The sequence below is a fragment of the Hyalella azteca genome, unplaced genomic scaffold (assembly GCF_000764305.2).
Source record: "Hyalella azteca isolate HAZT.00-mixed unplaced genomic scaffold, Hazt_2.0.2 contig15086, whole genome shotgun sequence".
NCBI lineage: Eukaryota > Metazoa > Arthropoda > Malacostraca > Amphipoda > Hyalellidae > Hyalella > Hyalella azteca.
This window is the reverse complement of record NW_025944951.1, coordinates 18,069-30,183: the sequence shown is the minus strand read 5'-3', so window position 1 is coordinate 30,183 and position 12,115 is coordinate 18,069. Positions and strand designations below refer to the sequence as shown.

General features: G+C 38.3%; 1 protein-coding gene across 1 annotated transcript; it reads right to left on the bottom strand.

The window, feature by feature from the left end:
- Nucleotides 1–325: 325 nt before the first annotated feature.
- LOC108680661 lies at nucleotides 326–9,844 on the bottom strand. Its single transcript, XM_018169541.1, has 4 exons — nucleotides 9,717–9,844; nucleotides 2,154–2,226; nucleotides 1,616–1,795; nucleotides 326–898 (listed from the first exon to the last, which is right to left on the bottom strand). The coding sequence occupies exons 1-4, from the start codon at nucleotides 9,794–9,796 to the stop codon at nucleotides 326–328; spliced, it is 906 nt and encodes a 301-aa protein (XP_018025030.1). The 5' UTR covers nucleotides 9,797–9,844.
- Nucleotides 9,845–12,115: the final 2,271 nt, after the last annotated feature.

The window sequence follows — 12,115 nt, the reverse complement described above, 5'->3', positions numbered from 1 at the left end:
ATTGCTCCTGACTGACTTCTGCTCGTCGAAATTTGGATTGTGATGGTCAGAGTTAAATTTGCGCTGATTTTCTTTTTGTTGAACTCTGACGAATTGATCAGTGTGCTGATCGCCAGACATCATCGGTGAGTTCGATTCACTTTTCACGTTGGACGAAGAATCCTTTTCACCTGGAATCACTTGCGAATCACTAGATTTTGAGATATCGGAATTCGATGAAGGTTCCCAAAAAGAATGGGTAACAGTTTCCTGCGAATGTTTTTCACTTGCAATTTCTGCCGTTGACAGAGAAACGGAATTGAAGTCGGGAAAATTCTCTGATGTTCTACGGGAAGCCACAATTTCCGCCTCCAGTTTTGTAGATGGCGTGAGTGAGTGGTGTTTGAAAACGAGTTTCAACCTCACCATTGATACTCGGAGGCTTTTCGATGTCCCTGCCCTGCTTGTCTATACTGACTGCAGGTGTTTTAAGATCAGTTTGTGGGCTACTATGACCACCTGCAGTATTTGTCGCACTCGTTTCAGTTGCTAATAATTTTTTTGACTCTTTTTCGCCAATCTCGTGTTCAACGATGACGTCACTGTTTAACTTCCTCCGCACATTTCTAGATTCAAATATCTTTGTTTCAACATTGTCTTCAGAGTCATCAGTCTTGAGCTCAGTGTTCCTAATTGGATTAGTGTTTAGTGAAGGCAAAGCCAGGTCCGTGATGGGCTTAGGTACGGCCAACTCTTGCTTAGTGATGAAAGTACCGAAAGTGTCGGCAGAAGATCGGTGGTTGAAGGGGTGGAACGGCGCACTCAGCAGACGACGATACTCGGCAACTTTCTTGCGGTACGGCAAGTTCCAATGGTAAACTTTCTTAGGCTTACCGTTGATGGTGAAGTTCATGGGGATCTGGAAATTAATTTTGAATTAATACTGTGAAGAAATCCTGAAGAGCTGTGCTACCCAAACAAGCATATAGTATTTATGATATAATGAAAATTATTGAATTTAGCTAAATTAAATTAGAGTTAAAAATGAATTGAAGGTGAAATGGATATACAAGTTTATGGTTTAAAGTTTGGTTGAATGTTTTTCAATTAATTAAAATTACTCATTAAATTAACGCCACGTAAATTACTCAGATACATTCAAGTGCAAGTGATAAATTGTAAACAATTTAATTTAATAATTTAAAATCTACCTGTGCTTGAAAAGGATAATTTGCCTTTCTTAGGCTATTCATAATATTCACGATTACAACATTGGCTGTTTGAATTACTAAAAGATTATATATTTTATTCCCTCTTTTTTAAACCATTTCATAAATCAGTCCATCAATAGCAATTGCGAGCTACACGCGTTGAAAGCGCTGCTCCAGAAATAAGTTCTGAACAAAGGAAAATATATGTGAATGAATAAATATATTTTGTAGCCATTTCATTCATAAAAACCGTTGTATTATTTCAACGTGAGAAATAGGTTTACAACCATCTTGAATAATAAATAAAAGTTATTTTTATGCATATTTTTGTGCATTTTTTGTACATAAATGCATGGCACGCATGTTTGTTTTAAAATAAGAGAACGATAAAAGAACGTACGTATTTTTTAAATTATAAGACGAACCTGTTTGCCGATCCTGTTCTTGTATGGAGGAGAGTAGGAGTAGAAACGGGGGGTGGGGGGCAGCTTGATATAGTAGATTGGGGACTCTCCTGGACGAGGTTGCCCCATCACCACCTTGAAGCCCCCCTCGTGTTCGGGCCCGTGGGGGTCAGAACCTGTTAACCCCCGGGACAAAACCTCCTGTTGGGTAGGAATGGTTTCTTTATAGTCGTCTATACTTCCATTAAACTACTACTATATTCAACTATCGTAGTACAGAACTACAGTTATCGACTACAAAGCTCAATCATTGTACTTTGTGACTNTTTTTTTACATTTTACGTATGTATGTGAAGTTTCATGATGATCGGATAATAACTGTAGAAGTTTTTCCGGAGGGTAGTCGGTCCCCTTAATTAGCAATACGGCAGTCGTAAGCCAAAATGTGGCCGTAAATTTTACGGTGGTCGTAAGCCCTACGGTAGTCGTAAGCCCTACTGTGGTCATGAGACGTAAGCCCTACGGTGGTCGGTGGTCGTAAGCCCTACGATGATCGTACCTGCAGGGTCTTAGGAAGCCTGTGGATCTCCGCTAGCTGAGGCTGCAGCGCGGACGTCGCTGCAGCAACCGGGCTGGAAATTAGCCAACGCTGTTTAATGAAGTATAAGACATTCATTGGGATGATCAACATAGGAATCAGGGGTTACAATTAATAATTAACGAAGTTCAATGTGAGTAAATGAGACAAACATGAGGATATTTGATATTAGAATCGGTTATTACAATTATTAACCAATGATGTTCAGCTGTGATAACTTAGGGCATTGATCATGATTATCAACGTCATTGGAGACAGATTGAGTAGCAGAAGAAAGGAAAGAGAAAAAATTTGATGAAAAAGTTTAGTGGAAGGAAGGAGGAATTCGAGGAATTAAAGAACTGAAAACTGTACAAAGTAAATGAAATGTAAATAACAATAAAGAAAAAGATGATAGAAAAATATAAGAATGCTAATGAGATGGATGATATCCAGTGATATGGATGATACACAGTGAGATTGTTGATAAACAATTAGATAGATGATAACCAATTAGATGGATGATAACCAATCAGAGGGACGATAACAAGGCTTATGAGTAATACCAAGTGAAATGATGATACCCCCTAAGTTGGATGATAACAAGTGAGAAGGATGATAACAATTCAGATACTTGATAACAATTCAGATGGATGGCAACCAGTCAGATGGATAAATTCCAGGGAAAAGACAATAGTGAAATATATGAAACCCATAGCGAAATAATGATACCCAGTGATACGGATGGTATCCAGTGGCTGAGAATACGAAACAAGTGATTCATAAGAAATATACAACACACCTAGCAAGTCTCAACTCTCCCCTATACTTCCAACATCTACTGGACTAACAAACGTACGTCACAACCGTCAAATTATACAGACGTAGCAGCCGTCTCCTACGACTGACGTCAACGGCTTCGCTGAGGTCACGGGCACGTGGTGATTTGCCCAAGTCACGTAAAGCTGCCGCGTTTGTTTAACCTCAGCATCCTACCATCGGTCAAAGGATCCTTGAGTCATCCTAATGCGGAAATCGTGATTTCCGCATTCTTAATTATCTATTATATTCGGTTATAATTTAATTTTAAGCATATGTAATAATTTACACTTGTTACCTCTCGTGTATCTGTCGTCATCACAATTCGTAACTCATCTCATTTCTACTCATCTCTTACATTTACTATTTTCTTTATGATAATCGCTTCTGAATTCGATATTGAATTGATGAATCGACTGATAAGTTCTTGAGTCTATGATGTCAGAACTGTTGTCGAACTGCCGTAAGATACCAACATGAACACTTATTGAGCCCCGAAAGTTCGCTGTCATTTATTAGACATGGATCACAGGGAATTAGATGGTTCATATGTTTTGATAGAGATAAACTGATATGCTGCTAGTGAGAGACTTAAATTCATTGGCTGCATTTACTCAACAGTCAATGGCCTGATTTAAGGTCAAGTCGTGGGGTAAAATAGAAGCTCTTTCTTTCCTTTTAATTTTTTACCCTCTACCGTACCATTTCCTTAGTCTCTACTGTACCATTTCTTTACCCACTACTGTACCATTTCTTTACCTTCTACCGTACCATTTCTTTACCTTCTATAGTACTATTTCTTTACCCTCTACCGTTATACCATTTCTTTAGCCTCTACCATACCACTTCCTTTGCCTCTACCGTACCCTTTCCATAGCCTCTACCGTGCCATTTCCATAGCCTCTACCGTACCATTTCTCTAGCCTTTACCATACCATTTCTCTAGCCTCTACCGTATCATTTCCTTACCCTATACCGCACCATTTCTTTACCTATACCGTACCATTTTTTACCATATACCGTACCATTTCTCTAGTCTCTACCGTACCATATCTCTAGCCTCTACCATACCATTCCTTAACCCACTACCGTACCATTTCTCTAGCCTCTAACATACCATTTCTTAACCCACTACCGTACCATTTCTCTAGCCTCTAACATACCATTTCTTAACCCACTACCNGAGCAACAGAGCGAGCAGAGCAACAGAACGAGCAGAGCAACAGAGCGAGCAGAGCAACAGAGCGAGCAGAGCAACAGAGCGAGCAGAGAAACAGAGCGAACAGAGCAACATAGCGAGCAAAGCAACAGAGCGAGCAGAGAAACAGAGCGAACAGAGCAACATAGCGAGCAAAGCAACAGAGCGAGCAGAGCAACAAAACGAGCAAAGCAACAGAGCGAGCAGAGCAACATAGCGAGCAGAGCAAGAGAATATGCTCAGAATATGAGCCTGTTCAACAGCAAAATAAGCTAAATCTGTAATGTCAACAGAATAGGCAGATGAACGATGCCGGCAATGCAACACAGTCTGAGTTGCTGCAAAGCATTCGGAGGAGCCGTCTGCAGAGCAGCAGTCGTAACGGCCGTAATTTTCGTTGTTTTTGGCAACGCTAACATGCAATTTACGCGCCAGCCTCTAAAGCAGTTGTTCTGTCCTGAACTGTTCCTTCTGGCGACGTAGCGCACCACACTAGCGCCAGGTCTTGTAGTGGATTAAGGGTATGTGGAGTTACATCCAGACGATTCTATGCATTCTCAAGTCCTGATAAGTGATGCTCAGCTAATGAGATGGATGATATCCAGTGATATGGATGATACACAGTGAGATTGTTGATAAACAAATAGATAGATGATAAACAATTAAATGGATGATAAACAATTAAATGGATGATAACCAATCAGAGGGACGATAACAAGGCTTATGAGTAATACCAAGTGAAATGATGATACCCCCTAAGATGGATAATTGCAAGTCAGAAGGATGATAATTCAGATACGTAGTTGATTACAAGTCATATGGATGACTATAAATTGGATAGATGACAACCAGTCATGATTGATAAATTCCAGAGAAAATACGATAGTGAAATGTATACCCAGCGAAATAATGATACCGCAGTGCTACAGATGATATCCAGTGTCTGAGAATATGAACCAAGTAATTCGTAACAAATATACAGAACATCTAGCAAGTCTCAACTCTCCCCTACACTTCCAACAACTACTGGACTAACAAACGTACGTCACAACCGTCAAATTATACAGACGTAGCAGCCGTCTCCTACGACTGACGTCAACGGCTGCACTGAGGTCACGGCCTAGCAAGTCTCAACTCTCCCCTATACTTCCAACATCTACTGGACTAACAAACGTACGTCACAATTTTGATCAAAAGGCCAGTCTAGTCAAGAAAAATACAAGATTTGGCGACAGGCCTATCCAGGCCTATTCTTCAATGCCGAAGATACTATACTATACCATGCTAAGGATAATGTCTTTCTCTTACAAACTTCCATATATTTCTCCCTGACCAAAACAAGTGATATGACATGCACTATTTCGACAAAGAGCTTTTACGTGCATCAAATTAAAGTATCAAGATGAGAATGCTCAAGTTGCAGTGCATGATACAGCAGCCAAGAGACAAGAGACTGCACTCTCTGAAAAATCAAGCTAATCAATGCTTGGCCACGAGTGTCGGACACAGCTTCCTACACGCAACTCACTGCTCCAATTTTGCTGTGCTTAACCGTCCGGCCTCCTCGCCGATTCTGACTAGAAAATTTTTGCAAATAGCTGGGCTCGAACACTCAATCGACAATTCTACGGACAAGCCTGCGAACTCGCCTGCGGACTCGCGCAACTGGGACATTCATAATTCCTCCAATACTTAAGGGGACCGGCTACCCTCCGGAAAAACTTCTTTACCGTACCATTTCTTTACCCTCTACCGTACCATTTCTTTACCCTCTACCGTACCATTTCTTTACCTTCTACCGTACCACTGCTTCAGCCTCTACTGTGTACCATTTATTTACCCTCTACCGTACTATCATTTTCTAATGGTTAAAGTTGATGGCTCTTTGTAAAACGCCATAAAGCACTCCTCGGATTATCTGACCACGAAAATTTATCCAACGATCGTTGTTTCGAAGTAATTATACAATCATTGTTAATGCTTGTCATGCCCACCAAAATGCAGGTAGTTTTTTTATGTTGATGTGAAGTTTTCATTGCCTTCATCCTCACAGTTTGCACTGGAGATATGGTATCCCGGAAGCTTTGAAAACCTCATAAGAAATAATAAATTGGATATGCAAGCATACAACAAAGACATTGTTGCATGTCAACTACAACAACTAAGTTAGCGACCTCTTTAAATGTACATATGTATCAATTAAGGAATTTTTGAGTTGTAAAACCAGTATGAATGTATAAGCTGAATGATTACCGAATAAGAACAAGAGTCTGAATTATAGGAGGCTAGCAGCTGGCCATAGATGAGCCGACCATAACGTGGTGTAGGAGAGAGGCTAGTGAGAGCCATGGATGAGTACCCGCGCAGCGTTGAAATCTCCTTAAAAATTGTAACATCACCTATTGGGTTTTTGATATAAACTTTTGGGTTTTGATATCAACGTTGTATCAACGCTTGAGTTTGATAGCATTTCTTGAGTTTGATAACAACTCTTGAGTTTGATAAGAACTCTTGAGTTTGATAACAACTCTTGAGTTTGATAACAACTCTTGAGTTTGATAACAACTATTGAGTTTGATAACAACTCATGAGTTTGATAAAAACTATTGAGTTTTTGAGTTTGATAACAATTTTTGACTTTGATACCAATTCTTGAGTTTGATAACAAAGCTTGAGTTTGATAACAACTTCTGAGTTTGATAACAGCTCTTGAGTTTGATAACAACTTTTGAGTTTGCTAACAACTCTTGAGTTTGATAACAACTCTAGAGTTTGATAACAACTTTTGAGTTCGATAACAACTCTTGAGTTAGTTCGATAACACCTGTTGAGTTTTTGAGTTTGATAACAACTTTTGACTTTGATAACAACTTTTGAGTTTGGAAACAAATTTTTAGTTTGATGGAAGCTTTTGTATTTGATGATAACTTGTAAATTTTGTAATGTGATAGCAACGTCTATATATTTGATTACGACCTGTAAGGCTGTAAGCTTGATAACATCTTGAAGGCTACACGATAATGTCCTAGTAACAGTTATGGGGGAATGAAGTGACCAATACGGTGTTATGTATATGCAAACTAGCCAATTTTTAAAACAATTTTTATAAATATAGCTATTTTTAAGATTTATGTGCCAGCATTATCTCATCCACAATTCTACTGGTTGCATTATATGAGTTGGCCGCTAATGTTTCATTATAATGATAGACCATTTGTAGGTAACCGCATTGCTTACCAACTGTCACGTTAAGATTTGTAAGTAATGGAGGTGCGCCTTTTGAAAGGTGATATAGGTAATGGAGGTGCGCGTTATGAAAGGTAATGTAGGTAATGGAGGTGCGCGTTATGAAAGGTAATGTAGGTAATGGAGGGGCGCGTTATGGAAGGTAATGGAGGTAATGGAGGTGCGCGTTATGAAAGGTAATGTAGGTAATGGAGGTGCGCCTTATGAAAGGTAATGTAAGTAATGTAGGTGCGCGTTAAGAAAGGTAATGTAGGTTATAGAGCTGCGCGTTATGAAAGGTAATATAGGTAATGGANCTTGAAAGGCCGTCAATGATTGGCTGATGAACTTACGATCTCTTAACTTTTTTTTTAAAGTATGGCCGCAGAGCCTAACTGTTCTTGTCGTAAACAGCAGCTGCGCTCAACAGGTCACTGCGCTAATTGAGCCTAACTGCTGTGACGGTGTCGGGTGTTGACAGTTAGTCTTGTTGACAGTTGTGTGGCAAGGAATGTGTGAGCGTATTGACAGTCGTTTATCAACTGTCAACTCATTAACGGTTAAGAATTTCCGCGTGCTGTTGGCAGGGAGCGGTTATGTCAACATCGAGTTTGAAAATTGTGAAGATTTTCTCCATTCTATTGTTATATTGGCGAAATTAAAAATATTTAGCTATTCAATAAAGTATCGTTCAATAATAAACGCGCGTACAACGCTACTAATTTCTTCAATCACTTATTATTTAACATCCAAAATTGTTAAATACTTTTTACCTCCATTATTGAAATATTCATATACTATCAATAAGTGCGTCCTTCATCTTTAAACCCTGCATATATTACATGGGTTTCCGTCATTTATTTTACACTATTCATAAATCATCATAAGAACGTAGAGGCCAAGGCCACGATGACGTCATCACAGGGGAACACAGCTACAGTGATGAGGGAAGAAGCGGCCTTCAGTGCCTCCTGTGTGTACAGTCACAGGCTGTGTGTACAGTCACCGGCTGTGTGTACAGTCACAGGCTGTGTGTACAGTCACCGTCTGTGTGTACAGTCACAGGCTAAGTGCACAGTGTACACTGCACAGTGTACAGTCACCGGCGTCTCCGGCATTGTTTGGTAAAGGCATTATACTGTATAGTATAATGCCTATTTACTATAGGCCTATTTATATATAATAAAAATAATATATAGGCCTATTTATATATAATGCCTATTTACTATAGTTAAAGGCATTGCACTGTACTGTAGTCAGTATACATACTGGGCTATTACATGTACCGTTGTACATCAATTGACAGCTTCGAGAGAGAGACAGCTACGAAAAATTAGTGCCCTTAACTAAAAACTTCTTAACTTCGTTTGAATAACTTGTTCTTCTTACAGGGTTTTCTATAAATTGACCTGTGCAACCTTGCTAAGATAAGAATTTCACATTAATCTACGTATATATGTATATTGTTAATTGATTTATGCTGCGAGATGTCGTATGTAAAATTGTTAATTATTGTTACGTGTTTCGAAGTTCATGACTACTCCCCACGGACGTTAACTTAGGATTTTGTAGTAATAATTCATTTATAAGATGAAAATAATTGTATTCAATGAATCTTGCAGCCCGACAAGTTACGTGAGACGAGGGTGATTGGGAAGTGTGTAGTAGGCTAGAATCTGGACATTTTTTGTATAAAGAATTTTCACTGTTCAGTCCAGTAAAAGGTGGTAAAGGGAACAGTGAAAGAATTTTCACTGTTCAGTCCAGTAAAAGGTGATAAAGAGAACAGTGAAAGAATGAACAGCGAAAGAATTTTCACTGTCCCTTTACCACCTTTTACTGGACTGAACTTCTTCTGAACTGAATTTTGTTTTCAGAATTTACAACAATTTTCTTTGCAGAATTCAGAATTCAGAAGAATTTTCACTGTTCCCTTTACCACCTTTTATTGGAATGAACTTCTTCTGAACTGAATTTTGTGAACTGACGATGGAGCTGGACTCGCAAAACGTTTTCTCTTATAAAGATATGGTGAATTCTTGTGCTATTGTTTTTGCTTTTGAATTCCTGGTTAACTTGTGATTTAAGCAAACAAGTGATTTTAATACTTATTACAAACAAAACAANCTTTCTATGGTATCGCACGGCACAAAATATGAATAATATTCTCATTAATGTTAAATTTTACAATGTTAGTAATTATCATTAGGTTATATGAATTTGATAAATATTATACGTAATATACGCATAAGATACTCATATATATAAGGTGCTTATCAGCCTGGGCAGGTAGAGGTACTTACTTGGAGTAGGTAGTGAGGATGGTGGAGGTGATGAAGGTTGTGACCGTCATCACCAACATGTTCTCTGTATTATAGGTCATATGTAGTGTATATCTAGTAACTATCTCTGTAATATGTTAATTATTATCTGTAAATGACAATATCAATCTTAGCAATATTCATCATCTGAAACTCACATGTCGAATATGCCCTATTATCCCTTGCCTGCATCACCCATTTTTATCACTTATCAATGTACTATCCCTCAATTTTTAGAAATAATTACATTTTTCTTAACTACCATTTATCAAAACCTTATTATATGCTCGAATACATCTTAGTTGCCCGAAACAATCTATCCCAAAATGTACATGACTGTATGTATAAGTCCGCTACTTTGCTCAGGCTAAAGTACCTTTCCTACGTTTTTCTCTTACTCACTACTTCCCTACTTCTCTTCTTATTTACTACTTCCCTATCTCGCTTCTTGGTTATTGCTTCCCTACTTCGCTTTCTATTCACTACTTCCCTACCTGGCGTCCCACTTTACTGATTTTAACATGACTTTATTGCCTCCTTAAAAAATATATTAATTATTTTTATAATTTTGAGCTGAATTTTTTTCATTTAATTACCTATTTAACTCCCGAACAATTAATTTCGCCATTATAATAAAATAATTTTTTCTTGGCAAATCGCATGATTACAAATTTCTCACTTGCCTCCTTAATAAATATATTAATTATTTTAACAATTTTAAACTGATTTTTTTTCATTTAACCACCTATTTAACTCCCGAACAATTAATTTGGCCACTATAATAAAAAATAATTTTTTCTTGGCAAATCACAAGATTAAAAATTTCCCACGCATGATCACAAATATTGTTCCCCCTGAACGTATCACGTACAGCCACATTTTTGCCCCTAAGCTTCCCTTTGATGTCTCGGGAAGCCGAAGTTACGAGGGATTGGAGGCACATCGGTAGGCCTGTCCATTGAGAACAGGTGCGCCCATGGTTGAAATAATACATTTCAACCGTGTATACATTTCATACATTTCAAATAAGTATTAATTCAACCATGGGTGCGCCTACCGACAATACAACAAACACGTCATGCTCGTTTCGCTAAAAGGTATATTAGAATAAAATTACAGTATCAGGAAATAATATCTTAATGTAGATAATTAAAAATAAAAATTAGCATTCGCTGGGGTTGAGATAATGGAAATGCTTTACTCAACCCGTTAGGCCGACTATTGTAAATATGCAACAATTAACACAAATCGATAACTCCAGACCAGTAGGTTCCTGCAGGTAGGTTACAGTGGGAACCAGTAGGTTCCTGCTGATTGCCCAGCACTACAAGCAAGAAACAAAAAACTCTCAATGTTTATTGCAGTGTTGAAGTAGTTTTTGCTATTGTTTCAAAGGCTTCACAGTCTTGCTGAAGAACCAGCAAAACTTGAGCGCACAAACATAATAAATTATCTTATTTCGATGTTGTATTCTCGCATAAAGTTGTATAATATTAATTAAATAAAACCAAAACAAAGAATGTATCCAAAATTCACAAGGAAGCAAATTCTTGGAACACAGCCGAAAGTCCCGACTATTGGGCAGACACTCCACCACCTCTCCCGCCGCTGCCGCCCAACCGAATGAGTCTGGCACCGACTACCACTTCGTTAAGTACAAACCATCATAACTTCTCTCATTTTTATTACTATCCTTCAAACTCTAAAGGGATCAATTCTGCAAATAATATACAAGAATTTACGACACACTTGCATAAATAATTTTACACAAAAAGGTTATTATTAAACGACAAATTTTGCGTGTCAATTTATAGACACAGCCTATACACTCTACTGCCGACAGTGCCGAGACAGTACATGATGTACAAGTGCACTAAAATTGCAACCGGTTCGCTCTTGAAGTTTCGAAAAAAATGCATTGGTGCAAAGCATGCATTCTGAGCCGCATCTCTCAAGGCCAGACGACTGGCCAGGATTGGTATTCACCTTTGTTCGCGATATTCTTCATGCTCTATAAAATTGGGCACAGTTGGCCGATTTAGAAATGCGCTTGTCTGCACGTCGGGACATTCTTTGTTGCCATGCGCGTTGTGGAATAAAAATAATGTCATCACTACTAAAAAATTAAAAATTATTTTACTACATAATAAATCATCTTAATTTGTATTTATTTCTATACATTTACAGTTAGAGTGGCATGAGAACAGCGTTTACTGTTCGCGCCTTTCACAGGCGTAAGCAGGGAATATCCAGACGAGCAGACTAGCGGCCTTTCACAGGCGCAATGAGCCTGTGAAAGGTACAACTATTATTGCTTACCAGCTGCAATAAAAATAATAAACCGTATCACATTTATTGTCTGCCGCCAGTGCCGTAATAAT